The 18,417-nt window shown below is 39.1% G+C and overlaps 1 protein-coding gene across 1 annotated transcript; it reads right to left on the minus strand.

The window, feature by feature from the left end:
• Positions 1 to 6,550: 6,550 nt before the first annotated feature.
• On the minus strand, positions 6,551 to 7,093 carry LOC126719647 (uncharacterized). The gene is made up of 2 exons (XM_050422180.1): positions 6,865 to 7,093; positions 6,551 to 6,777 (listed from the first exon to the last, which is right to left on the minus strand). Exons 1-2 carry the CDS (start codon positions 7,091 to 7,093, stop codon positions 6,551 to 6,553), a joined length of 456 nt encoding a protein of 151 aa, XP_050278137.1.
• Positions 7,094 to 18,417: the final 11,324 nt, after the last annotated feature.

The raw sequence follows: 18,417 nt of genomic DNA on the forward strand, positions 1-18,417 counted from the left end.
GCTCGTCCAGCGTGTTCTTTAAGGGGTAGCCTCTCTAAGAGAGGAGATAGATTCTACTCACTTATCCCTTAAAGCTGAGATTGATCAATTTTGCTTTAACGAGGAAGGTGAAGTGACGACAAGGCCAGTAGAGCTCTCGGACTCTGACGCTAATCTTGACCGATTCTTCGCGGCACATTCTCCGAGGTTGATAGTTGCCCGAATCGATACCAGCCTCGAAGTCGAAGAAGAAGGCATGGATCTGAAGCCAAGGTCCGGCTTAAAGGGCCTGATGGCCAATAGGAACAAGAGACAAACCTCCAGAGATGTCCCCAAGGTACAAGTTCCTCCTAGCCTCCCTCCTCCTCCCCCGCCTCCCACTGACCTCAGATTGCAAGCCAATCCGAATCTGAGGAGGAAAAGGACAGTTGATGATTTAGAGGAGGGTGAGGTCGGTCCTCAAAAGGGGGTCAAACAACAAAAGAAGGCTAGAGAGCCTAAGGATAAGAGGGCCAAGTCCGTGGACAACCGGGATGAGGCTATAGTGCGACAGGGGCAGCGTACTTGGTCCCCTTGGCTCGAGATAGATGGTGCTCCCATTTCTTGGGATGCCAGGATTTGGGAGTCTTAGAGGGGACAGGCTACATACCTCGCCGAGGCCTTACAGCAGCCCCTTCTCCTCCCTCGAGATATGAATGGACTCAGGAATACCAGGCTGTCAGACCTCTTCATGTCGTTAAAGAAGGACCTTGCGATGGTAAGCCAAACAACATCCTTCTTCATATAAATTTTAGATTCTATGTTCATTCACATATTGCATATATTTTAATAACCCTTCCGCTACCTTTATGCAGGTTACCCAGCAAATTTATGTGGCGGAAGAGTAGGTTAGGAATGCCCACAATGAGGTGAGCACTGAGTTCCAGTCCCGCCTTGAGGCTGAGAAAGCTGTCGGAGTCCTTAGGCAGGAAAATGAGAGCTTGTCTGAGAAGGTTAAAGAGGCTATCTAAGCTCGCGATAGTGCCAAGACGGGCCTGAAGACCACAGAAAGGCAAGCCAAGGATATGCGCTAGAAGCTGCACGTAACAGAGATAAATCTGGCCACCGAAAAGAAATCTGTCTTAATTCTCAAGGCGCAGCTGCAGAAAGCCAAGGAGGTAGCTTGAGTGGCCAGGGAAGCAGCTGAGGCCGCGGTGAAGGCATCCTATGAGCGTGGGGTGCTGGACACGGAGAATAGGCTGACGGAGAAGGTGGTTGTAGTTTGCAGGGATTACTGCACCGAGTCCTGGGGAGTGGCGAAGGACCGGGCGGGAGTCCTTGCAGACTCCGAGCTAAGGAGGGCTGAGAATATCTTCTTCCCAGAGGATATTCAAGAGATTCCTAAATTGGACCCTTCTTCCGAGAAGCTCCTTTTTGCCCAGGCCCCCCTTCCTGATACCGACATTCTTGAAGGGGTAGGAGTGGATAAGGAAGCTCAGCCACCAATGAAGGATAAGCCGTTCAAGGACTCCCTCACAACCAGGGATGTAGTCTCGCAGGCCAAGGACGTGGAGTCTAAGTCCAAAGCCGATGGTGCTCATTCCGAGGCTACTAATCCCAAGAAAGATCCCCTCAAAGACAAGGCCTAGAATTCTAGATATAGGATTTTCTTTTGTAGCTCTCTTTTTGCTTTCCATTCCTGTGGCTTCTGCCACTGCTTGTAATATAATTTCTTTTAAATTAATGAATGAACTTTTTCTTCTATTCCTTGGGTCTTTACTTTCATTGCTTCCATTTTTATTGTTATTGCAGACAAGCTTGAACTGTTATTGCTCCATTTCTAACAGTAATTCATTGTTGGCATTTCACGAAATCTAACTTGTAACTTAATTTCTGTTTAACATTTATAAAGGTGTTCTTGAGTGTCAAAAGTAGTTAATTTCCCCTAAGCCTGTGGTCCGAGGGGCCATGCAGGACTTAGGTTTTGTTTAACACTAGAGTAGATGTCAAAAGTAATTAATTTCCCCTAAGCCTGTGGTCCGAGGAGCCACGCAGGACTTAGGTTTTGTTTAACACTTGAGTAGATGTCAAAAGTAGTTAATTTCCCCTAAGCCTGTGGTTCGAGGAGCCACGCAAGGCTTGGGTTCTGTTTAACACTTTAGTAGATGTCACAAGTTATTAATTTCCCCTAAGCTTGTGGTTCGAGGGGCCATGCAGGAATTAGATTCTGTTTAACACTTGAATATTTGCTAGAAGTAATTAATTTCCCATAAGCTTGTGGTTCGAGGAGCCATGCAGGGCTTAGGTTCTGTTTAACACTTGAATATTCGCCAGAAGTAATTAATTTCCCTTAAACCTGTGGTCCGAGAAGCCATGCAAGGCTTAGGTTCTGTTTAACACTTGAATATTCGCCAGAAGTAATTAATTTCCCTTAAGCCTGTGGTCCCTGCTGTTTAAAACTTGAATAGATTGAAAGACAAGAAGCACGATGCCTTTGTACAACAAAAGAACTTATTGATAAAGGATATTTTCATTAATAATAGTACCTTTTCAGGTTGTTTACATTCCAAGGGCGTGGTATTACATGCTCATCTAAATCTTCTAGAAAATATGTTCCTATACCAGCCACTGAGGTGATGCGATATAATCCTTCCCAATTGGGTCCTAACTTTCCCTACGCTGGGTTTTTTGCAGTGCCCAGAACTTTCCTCAACACTAAGTCACCAGGCACTAATGGCCTTAGCTTTACTTTGGCATCATAACCTTGCTTGAGTTTGTGTTGGTAGTACGCCAATTGGACCATTGTCCTTTCTCTTCTTTCTTCAATAAGATCTAAGCTTTTCTCTAGCAGCTCATTGTTCTTGCTCGGACTGAATGAGCTGGTCTTTAGCGTTGGAAAGCTTGTTTCTAGAGGAATAACAGTCTCGGCCCCGTAAGTCATCGAAAAGGGGGTCTCTCTTGTTGATCTGCAAGGTGTGGTTCAATACGTCCATAGGACATGTGGCAGTTCTTCCACCCATCTTCCCTTCACGTCATCTAACCTCTTCTTAAGTCCATTCACTATGACCTTGTTAATAGCCTCGACTTGCCCATCCCCCTAGGGGGTAAGCTAGGGTAGAATATCTATTCGTAATTCCCAATTTGCAGCAGTACCTCCTGAAGGCCTTACTATCGAATTGAAGACTATTATCCGAGATAAGGGAGTGAGGGACCTTGAACCGAGTAACAATGTTTTTCCAGACGAACTTTTTGGCATCCACATCTCCGATGTTCGCTAAAGGTTCAGTTTCAACCCATTTAGTAAAGTAGTCAGTGCCAACGAGTAGATACCTTTTGTTCCCTACTGCCTTGGGAAAGGACCCGACAATATCCAAGCCCCATTGAGAAAATGGCCAAGGACTGGACAGTGGATTGAAGATCCCTCCTGGTTGATGTATGTTTAGTGCAAATCTTTGGCATTGGTCACACTTCTTCACGTATTCATGTGCTTCTTTCTGCATGTTTGGCCACCAATAGCCTTGGGTGATGGCCCTATGAGATAAGGACCTGCCTCCTGTGTGGCTTCCACAAATGTCTTCGTGTAATTTCTCCAGGATTAGTTCTGAGGCCTCAGGGTGTACGCAGAGCAAGTATGGTCCAGAAAAGGAACGTTTATACAGCTTCTGGTCCTCAGATAGCCATAACCAAGAAGCTTTTCTTCGTATCTTGTCAGCCTCGGTCTTCTCCTCGGGCAAGATGTCATCCTTCATAAACAGTACTAGAGGGTCCATCCAGCTAGGTCCCACTCTGACTTGGTGGACATTGATCACTTCTCTCTTCGTCACTGATGGTTTGTATAAATCTTCTACAAGGATGACTTGGGGTAAACTTTGAGCCAAGGAGGTGGCAAGCGTGGCCAAGGAGTCGGCATGCGTGTTTCCACTTCTAGGGATATGCAGTAAGCTAAAAGAATCAAAACGTGATTGTAGGTGCTTAACTTGGCTTAGGTATCCTTGCATTCTTTCGTCTCTTGCTTCTAATTCCCGATTCACCTGGCCAACAACCAGTCTTGAGTCCTAGAACATGTTTACTGCTTCTCCCCCCAGTTTCTGAACCATGAATATCCCCTCCAGTAGGGCCTCATATTCAGCCTCATTATTCGTGGCCAAGAAACCCAATCTTAGTGATTTTTGGATGGTAATCCTTTCAGGAGAAATCAGAACTAGCCCCACTTCGGAGTCCCTTTGGTTCGCTGCACCATCAACATATACTTTCCAGCATATAGGTCCTTGTAGAGAGATTGCGCCAACTGATTTTTCATCCATGTCTTGCATCTCTTTTTCTTCTTCTAACGAGGGTTCAGCGAATTCAGCCACCAAATCTGCGAGGACTTGGCCCTTAACGGAGGTACGAGGCATGTACTTGATGTCAAAAAGCCCTTAAAATCGTGCCTCACTTAGTAATTCTCCTTGTATAATCAGCACTTCGAAGTATGGACCTGAGCAGAAGCTGGGTTAGAACGATAACTGTATGTGCCTGGAAGTAATGGCGGAAGCTTTTGTGTAGCTTGAACCACCGCTAAGATGGTCTTTTCTAGTGGCAAATAACGTATCTCGGCTTTATGCAACAATTTGCTCACATAATAAATTGGTCATTGTACGCCGTTGTCCACTCGTATTAGCACTAGGCTTACTGCATGAGGGGCCACAGCGATGTAGGTGAACAAGTCTTCATCGACCTCGAGACTGGACATGATTAGTGGCCGGGATAGATATTCTTTAAGTTATTGGAAAGCCAAAACACATTCCTTGGTCCACTCAAATCCCTTCCATTTATTCATCAAGAGGAAGAAGGGTATGCACCTATCTACCGACCGAGAAATAAAACGATTTAAGGCAGCAATCATTTTGGTAAGCCTTTGGACCTCCTTGGGATTCCAAGGCAGTTGTAGGCTGTTGACAACCCTGATTTGATCGAGACTGACCTCGATCCCCCTGTGGGTCACCATATAACCCAAGAATTTTCCTGATCTTACCCCAAATGAACATTTGGATGCGTTGAGACATAGCTTGTGTCTCCTCAGAATTTGAAAGATGTCTCCGAGGTCTCTCACGTGCTCGGACACCACCTTACTCTTTACCACCATGTCATCTATATAGATTTCAATGCTCTTACCCAGCTGTGACTCAAACATTCTGGTCATCATTCTCTGGTAGGTGGACCCTGCGTTTTTCAAACCAAAAGGCATCACCTTGTAATGGTAGTTTCCAATGGGAGTGACAAAAGCTGTCTTTTCTTGATCGTCTGCGACCAGTGGTATCTGATGATATACTTAAAAGGCATCTAAGAAGCTCATCCGAGGATGGCCCGCGGTTGTATCTACCAACTGATCTATTCGAGGCATAGGGAATGGATCTTTTGGGCAGGCTTTATTCAGATCCATGAAGTCTACACAAACTTGCCACTTTCCGCTCTTCTTCTTTACCACTATAGTATTGGCCAACCATTCAGGGTAAAAAACTTCCTTGATAACCCCTGCTCTTTTAAGCTTCATCACCTTGTCCCTAACAGCGTCAGCATACTCCTTCAATGGGCGCCGAGGTGGTTGCTTCTTAGGAGTAACGGATGGGTTAACATTTAGATGGTGGCAGATGAAGATCGGATCAACCCCTAGGGCCTCGTAGGCATCCCACGCAAATACGTCCACGTTTTCTCTAAGAAACCTAATTAGCTCTTCTCTCTCTTAGGGAGGTAGTTCCGAGCCGACTTGAAAGAACCTTTTTGAATCATTGCCAACAGCAACCTTTTCTAGGTCCTCGCATTTTGCTTCCTCAGTTAATCCATTACCGAGCAATGTCGGGGTTGTTGATTGCTATAAGCCCCTTTCAGTGGAGGTAGAGGACTTAGCATTGGGCCGGTGTGAGATGGCAGCCACCATGCACTGTCTAGTCATGGACTGATTCCCCACAATTTCTTTAACTTAGCCCTCTAACGGATACTTCACCTTCTGGTGCAGAGTAGAAGAGACGGCTCTTAAGGCATGAAGCCAAGGTCTAGCCACAATAGCTGCGTAGGGTGAATAAACATCAACCATAATGAAATCCACCCCCACCATGTTCGAACCAGTTTGTATGGGCAGTCTAATCTGGCCTGTTAGAGTAACGGTCTTTCCCTTGAAGCTTACCAGAGGGGAATCGTACGCTGTTAGGTCCTCGGGTTTTAAATTCAGCCCCTTGTACAGGTCGGGGTACATTATCTCCATAGCACTGCCCTAATCTACCAGCACTCTCTTCACATCATATCCCTCTATCCTGAGTGTGACTACCAGAGCATTGTCATGCGGTTGGATGGTTCCGATCTTATCTTCGTTCGAAAAGCCCAGCACCGGTAGGGCTTCTTTCTTGGCTTTTTTGGACTCCTGATTATCGTCCTCGGTGGATAGCCGAGTCACAGACATCACTCTGGAAGGACAAGAGCCGGTCTTTCCCAGAGCAGCAAGAATGACATTTATCGTGCCTATAGGAGGTCTTAAGGAGGTGTCTCTCCAAGACTCTAGATTTTCCTGTCCTTGTTAACCACTGGAATGATGTAAGAGGTGCCTTAATTTTCCCTCTCAGGCCAGCTGGTCCAAGTGATTCCTTAAGTTCCTGCAGTCCTCGATGGTGTGCCTCGTTTCTTGGTGGTATTGGCAATATAGGTTTTGGTTGCGCTTCATGGGGTCTCCTGCCATCTTATTTCGCCATTTGAAGAATGGCTCGTTCTTGATCTTCTCCAGAACCTGATGTACTGGATCTTGGAACACAGCATTAACTACCTGCGCATCGATAGATCTGGATTTCCCTGCAAAGTCTCTCCTCAGTTAGTTGTTGTTATTAAATTGATCCGACCTGAAGTCCCTCCTCTCCTGAGGGACAATCTTTGCTTTACCTTTACCCAATTGTTGGTCTTCTTCAACCATTTTATACTTGTCGATCCGGTCCATGAGTTGGCCCAAGCCGGTGACAGTCTTTCTTGTTAGGGATTTTCTTAAATCATGCTCGGTTGGGAGGCCGCTCTTGAAAGTGTTGATGGCGACGTAATCAAAGTTACCCTCTATCTCATTGTACATCTCCCAATACCTGTCTGAGTATGCTTTCAAGGTCTCCCCTTCTCGCATGGACAAAGATAGTAGAGAATCCAAGGGTCGAGGAACCCTGCTACTTATGATGAAGCGAGAGCCAAAGGCCTAGGTTAGCTACTTAAAGGAACCTACGGAATTTGGCCTTAGGCCATCCAACCATCTCATCGCCACTGGTCCCAAGCTGGACGGAAATACTTTGCACATCAAAGCCACGTCTTTGGAATGGATGGCCATCCTCTGGTTAAACCGGCTTACATGCTCTATGGGGCTCGTTCTACCATTGTACATGGTGAAAGTAGGTTGATGGAATCACCGAGGGAGCTTAGCCCCTTCTATCTTGCGTGTGAAGGGTGACTTAGAGATCCGATCCAAGGCCTTGCTCATGGCGTCATTTACTAGGCCTTTACAAGACGGACTTTTGTGTCTGCGTTTATGGTGGTGCCCTTCCTTATAAGAAAAGGTTTCACTTTGTGGAGTTCTTGACCTTTGCCTATAATTGCCATCCCCTTCATCATTAGAGGACATATCTGAACTGGAAGGGGACTGCTTCCATTGCGCATGACGTAGTTTCCTTTTTAAGTCATTAATATCCTACTGCAGGGCTTTATTACAGTCTTGCCTTTGGGACATGTGACTTTCCACCCTAGAATGGCTTTTGCTTGTATGGGTAGTACGCACACTACCCTCTCGATACCTGTCCTGATCTCTTTCCCGTTCAAGATTAAGAAAGTTGTCCTGCCATTGAGAACCTGCAGGCTCCGTTTGGTGTGGACCTGCTTGGTGTGGACCTGATCCCACCATGTTTAACCGTTGCACTCACTGAGGCACAAGTTCTTCCCACAGACGGCGCCAATTGTAGGGTCATAATTTGCAGCCTAAGCCCAAAACGCATGGAGTCTTGGCCCAATGAGCCCAATACAATAATTTGTAAAGAATGGGTCAAGGAACTAGGTCCTAATGAGTTGGACAACGGCTAGTATTGAATTGCATGACGATTAAACACAAATAAAGGATGCAATCAATGGACTTTCAGTCCAAGGAGGTCAGACTTGTATATAATGATCACTCTTGGATATCAGAATGATTTTGATAGACCAAAAACGTATTGACCCCTTGTGATGAATTAATTAATGAATTAGCCAAGTTTATTAATTAATCAAATTAACATGCAAATGCGTGGTAGCACAAACAAATCACCAATAAACTAATTATGCAGCGGAAAATAAATAACACGTCGATTTGTTTACGAATGGGGAAAACCTAACGGCAAAAACCCTACCGGGTGATTTTTAGGTCACCGCTCCCGAAACTCCATTATTATCAAAACAAGCGATTACAAGTAAAGGAATCCCAAGTACCTTACCAACCTACATTTGAACCCTTATCCTAATACCCAATTAGACTTGTTCTGTAGTGATAGTTTTCCCTTTTGATGCACAGCTCCCAAGTACGTGACTAACTAATTGCGCAGATCCTAGTACGCGACTTCAATCACCAACTAAGAAAGTTGTTGACTGAAAAGTTCTTCAGTTCATCCACACGATGAAGATCAAGAAGATGCTTGGTCACAAAACCTTACGGTGCACATACACAACAACTTCTTCAAGAGAAAGAGATGAACTAAGGCAAGAACTTCGTCTCCAGTCACAATTTGCTTGAACAGAGTTTGCTCAATGCTTGTACAATTTGTGAACACTTTAACGGCATTTAAAACAATCCTTTTATATGTCTAGGGTTAGGAGAAAAGAAGGCCCAAAGACACATCTATGGATCCCAAGAAAAACAAATCAGAAATTCTGTTTTTGTAAACCTCGACAGATAGAAGTTGTCAAGCATCTGTCGAGCTAGCTATCGAGCTTTAGTAACTCTGCACTTTCAGCTTGTTTTCTTGGACAGACTTGAAGGTTTCAACACTTGATCTTGAAACATGGTTTCTTGAAGTATTTAAACGCATCCTAAATCTACCCAAATATAAGTAAAGTGCATTTTGTCAAAGGATAAGCCAATTACATAAAATAGTAACATATGTTTCTAACGAGTGAATCACATATGTCCTAATAGATTTAGATTGCTATAATATTTTCTCTCTCTATTTTCCGATCCCCTTCTCATGGAGGGTCTCTCACATTATATAGCTCATTTGGGGTCATCTTGATCCTACACTTGTTGATCATCTGAATCCCTAATTGAGTGCCCGTCCCATCAGTCACCCCTTTTAGCTTTCTATGAGTTGTGGTAGCCAAAGTAGCACTGTTCAGAAGTCTTCTTCACATAAATGCGACCAGAAAAGTCGCTGCAATGCATATAATGTGGTGGTAGCAGCTTTTCCTTAGATATTTTTGAGTTTCCTTCTTTCTCGTATGTTCATGAGACACATTCCTATCGCTGGAGCCTTTTGGAGGGTCACTCTAATTGCTAGAGTACACACTTGGGTTACATTCGTCGTATCCGAGGAGGGATTCATCCTCGGATCATCTTCTATTCATTCCCTACTTATGAGACTTTAATTGGGAATCCCTAACAATTATTTGCTCCTTCTCGAACTTGTCAATGTTCCGGATAAAGCCCAAAGCCCAAAATATGATCTTGGACCCTTGCCCCTACAATCATATTCTTGAAATGCATCAAAAATTAGTATGACTTTATATAATGCTGGATAAAATTTCATGGTTTCAAAAACTGGACTAGTTTAACCGAGAATTGGATCTTAATCTAGAAATTAGAGAAAAACATGGTTTTAGAAACTAGAACTTACAAAGAATCGGAAAAAGAATGGTAATTAGTTCTCTGATCCGACTGGGGTCGGAGTGATGGTTGAACCAATGATGTTATAATTAATATAATTAAAATATTTAAATAATTTTTATATGAATTTTGAATTTAATAACTTATATAAAGAAAAAAAAATAGAAACTGCCTTTTTTTTCTAGTTGGTATTGTTAACAAAGTATAGTTTGCTATTTAAATTTTGTGTTTTTATTTTTATAAATAATATTATAAATGTTTAACTTTAACTTTTAATTACTTATTTATTCAAGAAAAAAGAAAAAAAAAACCTGAAATGCTAGAATGACTAGACATGTTATGGACTTACCAACCCACTTTCCCAACCACACACTTTTATTTATTTATTTCCTTTTTTCCTTAAGGTATGTTTGGTTAAGACGATTTTGGGGAGGATGTAACAAAATATAGGAGAAAATAGAAGAGAAAATGATTAGGAGAGGTCTTTGGTTGGGAGGGAGGAGTAAGAGAAAACTGGTGAGGCCAAAGTGTTTTCTCTTTAGACCCACCAAAACTCAATCTTCCTAAATTGGGAAGATTATAGGAGTGCAAACAAGGAGAAAAGCTCCTGTGCTTTTGGACAAAATTACAGTAGCAACAACAGCAACTTTCTTCTTCACGTTTTGGCTTTTTTTTTTGGGTGCTCGTATGTTTATTTTCTCATCAATTTTGGTAGGTTTTTGTTTTTGTTTTTGTTTTGTTTTAAGAAAACAGTTTTGGATTAATTTCTTGTTCTTTTTTAGTTAAATTTTAATGAAATGCATATTCATACACAATTTTTTTTTTTTAAAAGTATAACGTGTTACCTTTTGTTTTATTTAAAAGTATGATGGTAAATTTATACAAATTTTATTTTAAATCCTCCCATTTTTCTTCTCAACCAAATAAAAATGTTTTCTATCCCTCAATTTTTCCACCCTCCCTACCAAACATAAATGAGCGAAACTAGAATTTCTTCCTTCCTCTCACTTTTCCACCCTCTCTTCATTAATGTGTGTGTGTGTGTGTGTGTGTGTGTGAGAGAGAGAGAGAGAGAGAGAGAGAGAGAGAGAGAGAGATGTCTTAACATGTGGAGGAAAGAAAAGTAAAAATCTAAAAAATAAAGAGTTTGAATTTGATATGATGGTAACATGTTGTGCTAGATTTAAGGAAAAAATAAAAAAGAAGTAAACGTGTGTGGTTGGGAAAGTGGGTTGGTAAGTCTGTGACTTGTCTAGTCATTCTGACATTTGGTTTTTGTTTTCGTGAATAAATAAATAGTTAAATTAAAGTTAAAAATTTAAACAATTATATATAAAAATAAAACACAAGACTTAAATGACAAACATGTATCAATAATTACCAACTAGGAAAAAAAAAGGCAGTATGCAAAAAAGTATCATTCTATTATTTATATTTTCTTAATATAAGTTATGAAAATTCAATGTTCTCGTAAAAATTATTTAAATATTTTAATTATATTAATTTTGACATTATCAGTTCGACCATCAAGCCATCCTAGTCAGACTAGAGAACTTATATCTAGTCTCTTTTTCGGTTCATTGTCCGTTCCACTTTTTAAAACCATGTAAAATTTCCTTCCACAATTTTAAACTAATAGATAAAAAGAAACTAAATCCTCGTTTTGATTAATGCTGAAGCAGAAAGGTTGCAAAATAAACAACTCTTTGAAGCTGTTTGGAAATTTGAAATAATGTAAAGAGGGGGAGAGAGGAAAGCAAAGGAAGGAAATTGGTGGGTGGAAAACCAATTCCCGCTATTTGGATAATGTGAGAGAAAGGAAATAGTTATAAATTGGAGAAAAAAATAATTTGTGAGGCTCAAAATTCCTTTGTCTTCCTAAAGTAGGCAAAAGAGGGGGAGAATTTGAATGCTGCCAATTTTGAGTTAGTAATTAAGGAAGGGGGGTTAATTTACGATTACACCCTTAGAATTGACCCAACTATACTTATTTATTTATTATATAAGTAAGAATAATTTTATTAAAACCAAGTACTTCATGTAAAAGCCACACAAAGTAGCCAAACGAATTATGTAAAAAAAGAAAGAGACTATAAACATTGGAATGGGCTCTCTAGATGTAAATCCCCAAGTTCAAGACTAATCAAACAAAGTCTCTACGAATGAAACTAGAAGTTTGTCCCCCGAGCTCTCCAAATCCTCAAATATACAATTGTTACGCTCTCACCAAATTATTTTCATCAAACATAACATAGTCAAATTCCAAATATCCAATGAATTATTCCCCAACAATTTCCTCCACCCAAAAAAAGGGTTAATTACTCTTTCTAGTAAGACCCAAGAGTCAAGAGACCCCAAAAGATCTAAAAACAATGCTCCACAACTAATACCCCTTGCAGACACTGCATTTTGTACTCCTTACAACTTGGGCCCCTGTTCCCTAATGATGCTAAAATTCTAAAGCTCAAGGTTGGTTTAGGGCCCATGTATACATACGCAGATCTGATGCATGCGTACACAAGCATGGACCTACGTACGCAACTAGGGTTCTAGAAGTTATGAAAAGAAGGTTTTCTGCATTATAGATCGAGGTTTGGAATGAATCCCACATCATCTGGAAGCCGTTCCAAATCCCAATTTTTCAACTATATAAAGCCTTGCATGGTATATTTCAAAAACACACAGAAAATCCTAAGGGAAAACATAAGATTCACTAGAAATAGTAAATCAAAGAGGGAGTTTTTCACAAAACATCCTCAAGTCAATATTTTCTGATTGATGCATTTTCTAGCCTTGATCTTTGAGTTTTAAGATTACTAATCACTTCCTTATTTGATTATGAATAGATTTGACTGAGGGGAATGGTCAAAATCAAGCTTAGGAGCTTTTGTTTTGAAGTATTGAGTTCTAAACTCCTTTTTTTTCATTTATGTTTTAATCTTGTTTTTTATCTTGTTTCCTTGCTTTGTTTATGCTTAGATATGTTTGTTTAGCCTAGGGTTTAGTAGTTTGTATGTTTAAAAGCATGTTAGGTTGTTAGATTTATTGTTTTGAGTCTTGCTCTGTTTTTTGTGTTTCCAAGTTTCTGGGTTAGGGTTCATCAGGCGTGTTTGTGTACTTATGATTTTGTATGCGCACATAAACTCGTAGCATGCATACACATACAATTGGCCTGCATATGCAGGCCTATGTATGCGCACACATACTCATGCCCAAAAATCCTAATCTAAGTTTTCTGCTTTTGTTTCTTTGTTTCTTTTACATCATATGCCTCTATTTTGTCTTGTTTTTATGTTCTTGAGTTACTATTCCTCTGTTTAATTACCTGTTTGCCTTTAACATGCTAGATTAAGGTTTCTTTTTATTTCTTGATTTAACACCATGAACATGCATTCATATGATCATACATTGATGCATAGGTGCTATGATGCAGTGAGGTAAGTAAGGTAAGTCATGCATTCACATGGACATGCATTTTGATGATGAATATGTTTGTTTGATGCTTTGATTTCATGCCTAGATGTTTGAGATATACTTGATGTTTATACCTTGTTGCCCTGTCTATGTTTCTGCCATGATTTGTTTGCTACCTTGGATGATGTGTATGATAAAGCATGCTACGGTCTATGATGCCATGATAGATGTATGGTTAGGGTTTTAGGATGATTGATGCTATGTTGTATGCTTAGATGTATGCTAGTGTGTGTGAGTTTAAGATGCAATATTGAATATGTCTTTGATGAGATTAAGATGTAAAACATAATGAGTGGAAGCCAACCCTCGAGTCGGGCGATTTTGGGTGCCTAACACCTTTCCAAAACTGTACCTAAACTCTAAACTCATACTCTGGTAGTAAGATCAGTCCTTCCACGTAAAGACACTATATACATGGTTCCTAGACTATAAAACTAGGTGGCGACTCCTTCTCTTCTCTGCCATGGTCCACTCGACCGAGGTGCACTCCCTAAACCACGCGTTACGCCCACAATGGAGACTCCATTAGGGATAGAAATTTTGATTCCAATGAGTCTTATTTCTTAATATTAATAAAGGCTTGTTCAATGCTTGTTTGCACACACTTCACTTGGTTCTTTATCCCTTTACCTCGGTTGGTGATGAGTGGAAAGATAAGTACGCTCCATTCAGGCCAAAGTCTTTCAAAGTTCATCCTACCAACTCACAATGTGTGTCATTGCCTATGATAGGCTTTGAGTACGTTAATGATTTGCCACCAATCCACAAAGGTCCACTTAGGCCCTCGGTTGGAATCATGACCCACCTAGTTGTGAGTGATCTACTGATCTATCCCTTTAACTTTAAGGAGCCTACCCACACTTAGAGAGATCTTAGATCCTATAAAAAAGAGGGTACCCTTTGTATCTCTTGTTTGTTCAATCATATATCTTGTGTTCACCTAATTCTAAAGGACAAATAAAGATAAAAGATGTAAAATTTGATAGGCCAAGAATGTATTGACCCCTTGTGATAAATTAACCAATTAATTAGCCAAGTGAATTAATTAAGTTAATTAACATGCAATACGTGTGGTAGCACAAACAAATCACCAACTAAGTTAAATGTAGCAGAAAATAAAGTTGACACGGTGATTTGTTTACAAATGGGGAAAACCTCCAAAGCAAAAACTCTACCGGGTGAATTTAAGGTCACCACTCTCGAGAATCCACTATTATCACAACAAGCGGTTACAAGTAAAGGAATCCCAATACCTTATACCAACCTACAATTGAACCCTTAAATCAATACACAATTGGACTTGTTTTGTAGTGACAATCTCTCATTTTCAATGCACGGCTTCCTATACGTGACTAACCAATCAATGCATGGATCCAAGTACATGATTAACACACCAACTTGAGAAGGATGTTGGCTGCAAAGTTTTTTAGTTCATCCACATGATGAAAATCAAGAAACTCCTTGGTTACAAAACTCTACAACGTACAAACGCAGTAGATTCCTCAAGAGAAAGATGAACTAGGGCATATGTCTCCGATCATAATCATTATATATGTTTAGGGTTGTGAGAAAAGAAAGCCTAAACACATACACATGGATATGCATGAAATCAAATCTGAAAAACTGATTTTTGTAAATCTCGATAGATAGGGTATCTGTCAAGCATCGGGCTAAATTTGCCTTTTAAACCTTGATAGATACAATCTGTCAAGCTAGCTGTCGAGCTTTAAAATACAACACTTCTTCACTTTTTTCTTGGACAGATTTGCATGGCTTTAACTCTTGACTTGAACAACATGTTTCTTGAAGACTTAGACCATCCTAGATCTAACCAATTACAAGTAAAGTGTGTTTTGTCAAAGGATAAGCCAATTCTAAATGACATATGTTCTTAACATGATTCACATATGTTCTAACAAAATTAAAGGACGACCCAAAAGTTATGGCACACCCTAATATGTTTGGAATGAAAGAAAAGAAGTACTCACATATAAGAGGCTTATCTCAAAATCCAAAGGTATATCTTAATTTGAAAGGTTCATAAGATCATATCCTAATTACTATCATAAGCCCAAATCAAAAGGTCTTTCAAAAAGAGAATCTTGGGCTTAAGGTAACAAGTATGCTATGGACTTAGCATCCAACATCGTATATATCAACACAAAATTCCCTAATCTTGGGCCTCTTTGTTGCATGCTTAGGCTCAAAATGATGAGAAGTTCATGGACTTTGAAAGGAAGGCTAAAATATATTCTAGCTAGAGGGTTATTTCAAAAAAAAAAAAAAAAATTTGAATGATGATAATGAAATGAAAAAAAGAAGAGCCCAAAGGTGATTAATACATTGTAAGCCCATATTTGAGACAAAGGGTTGAAAATCTCTAAGTACATTCTAAGGAAAGCCCACGAGAGTAAGATGAGAGTATTATTGTGAATGGACTAAGGCCCAAATGAAATAAGGGGCAAGGTTCATAAGAGGAAGGGGAGTGATTTTGTAATTGGGTCTTCTGTAGACACTCAATTTTGCACCCATAATTTAATTTTGGAAGATAACTAAAATGATCATTCTAAGTACCCTAAAAGTCATAATTTCATTTTATGCATTAAATCATTCATCACATATTATAAAAATGATCTTGAGATTCTAACGATCGTGACGATATGTCCGGTTTTCAAATCGGACCAACGGATTGAAAAATATCACAAGATCAAGTTTTCACGGTTTGCATACATTTCATTGGGTGAAATTGATTACGGGTGATTAATTGAAATTAATTTTGAATGGTTAATAATTGAAATTAATCAAATAATTTATGTGATTGGTTGTTGAATTTGATTAAAATGAGTTTGGTTGCATAGGAATAAAAACGATAATCTGATAATATGGCACAGGTTTTAAGTCTGGCCTAGAAACTTTTAGATCTGTTGTTCTTTGTTAATAAAAATCAAATCTGAAAATTCATTTTTTTTAAACCTATTCTGTTTTCTAATTAAAAAATCAGATCTAAAATTTTATTTTAAAAGTTCATTTTTTTTTTAGTTTAAAAATCAGATCTAAAAATTCTTTTCAAACTCCATTATGTTTTTTAATTAAAAAATCATATTTAAAATTTTCTATTTGAATTTCATTATATTTTTTAATTAAAAAATTAGATTTGGAAATTCTTTTTAAAATCTATTCTGTTTTCTAATTTAAAAATCAGATCTAAAAATTCTTTTCAAAGTCCATTATGTTTTTTAATTAAAAAAAATCAGATTTGAATTTTCCCTTTGAAGTTCACTTTGTTCTTTAATTAAAAATTCAGATTTTGAAATTCTTTTCAAAATCCATTTTTTTAATTTTAAAAATCAGATCTGAATTTTTTATCAAAAAGTTATTTTCTTTATTAATTAAAAAAATCAAATTTGAAATTTTTCTTTAAAATTTATTCCCTTAGATAATTAAAAAGTGGATCTGAAAATTTTATTTTAAAAATCATTTTTATTCTAAAATTTCTCTTTAAAAACCATTTTTCTATAATTAAAATTTAGATTTAATTTCTTCCCACATAAGAGCTACAGATCTAAGATTTTTGTATAATATCTAACCATAGATGTGAAAATATACATACAACATGTTGCATGTCATTGTTTAAGGGTACTTAAGTGATCATAAAAAGTTTAGAAGACCGAACTCTGTCCGAGTAGAATGGGTGCCTAACACCTTCTCATTCTGTAACCTAGCCCCCGAACATTAGAATCTTAGGTTGGTAGAACTAGTACTTTACTTTATTTTGGTAGATTGTATCTGGGACCCAAGCCTTGTATTTCTTTTACATAGATTGTATTTAGGACCAAAGCCTTGTAATGTTATTCTACAAAATTGTATTTCTATAATCAATTAATGAAATTTGAGGTATTTCAATATGTAAGTTGTATATTTTAGTTTTTTCTATTTTTTTTTTAATAAAAAAGAAGTGGCGACTCCACATCAACCCCAAAAAGAGAGGTGCTGATACCTTTCTCTTTTTTTGAGAGCACCAAAAAGTTCCGGTCTCTCACACCTTCATTAAAATGGACTTAAAAGACTTTCTAAGAATATCTAAAGTTAAAAAAAAAAATTAAAAAAAAAAAAAAACCTTTTAATTGGTACATGGACTTAACAAAGATGAGAAAACACGTCTCCACTCCAATTTGGGTTCGAGAAAAGCACGGAAGACGCTTGGTCAAGATTGAGGACACACATCAAGAAGAAGTATTTCAAGAGGGAGAATCATCTCAAGTCACAATGGCTGCTCCAATTAATGATGAGACCTCACAAAGGATATTCAAGGCAATGGAAGAGCAAAGTGATGTTCTCAAAAAGATGGGGAGTTACCTTACCAAACTAGAAGAAGCCAAGCTCAAAAAGGTTACACATGTAGAGATTCATGATGATGATGAAGGGGAAGGTTGGGATGAAAGAGATAAGGTCAATTATTAAAGGAACAAGCAATTTGAGAAGCTCGTCATGGCCATGAAAAAAAAGGATGGAGAAAATGAAACTAGCCTTTTGCAAAGCCTAAGGAATGGATTATTGTCTCTATAGCATGGGGGGGGGGGGCATAATTTCAAAAACTCCCATTGAATTATCTCCAAAGTTTAAGATTTCTTATGCAAAAAAGTTTGATGGGACTGGAGATCCAAAACAACATGTTAGGAGCTATCTAAGCATCACTGAAATGAAAGGATTGGATGAGAAGCAAACTTTGCATGCATTCCCTCTTTCACTCACGGGAGGTGCATCAAGGTGGTACTATAGCTTAGATCCAAGCAAGACCAAGGTGTCGAATGAGCTAGTAGAGTTGTTTGTGGATCAATTCATCTTCAACACTATGATTGATGTAACTCTAAGAGACTTGGAGACCACTAAGCAAGGAGTGGGGGACACCTTCTCCGAATATATGACAAGATGGAAGGGAAAGGCGTCTAGGATGGTTAATAGGCCAAATAAGAAAGACCAAATCAACATGATTATCAAGAATTTGATTCTGGCATATAATAGTAGGCTCCAGTCATCGCCTATTAGTTCTTTTGGGGAATTGTGTGGTTGTAGAACTAGGATAGAAGATGCTATCAATAATGGGCAATTGGAGAAAGGTGAGAGCAAACCTCCAATCAAGA

Source organism: Quercus robur, chromosome 3, assembly GCF_932294415.1.
Source record: "Quercus robur chromosome 3, dhQueRobu3.1, whole genome shotgun sequence".
In the NCBI taxonomy this organism is placed as follows: domain Eukaryota; kingdom Viridiplantae; phylum Streptophyta; class Magnoliopsida; order Fagales; family Fagaceae; genus Quercus; species Quercus robur.

Bases quoted from the DNA above. Each gene is read 5' to 3' on its own strand.
- LOC126719647 (XM_050422180.1), bottom strand. From the start codon at position 7,093: ATGCGAGAAGGGGAGACCTTGAAAGCATACTCAGACAGGTATTGGGAG. The intron at 6,778-6,864 runs GTAAAGCAAAGA...GAGACTTTGCAG, and splicing joins AGACCAACAATTGGGTAAAG to GGAAATCCAGATCTATCGAT.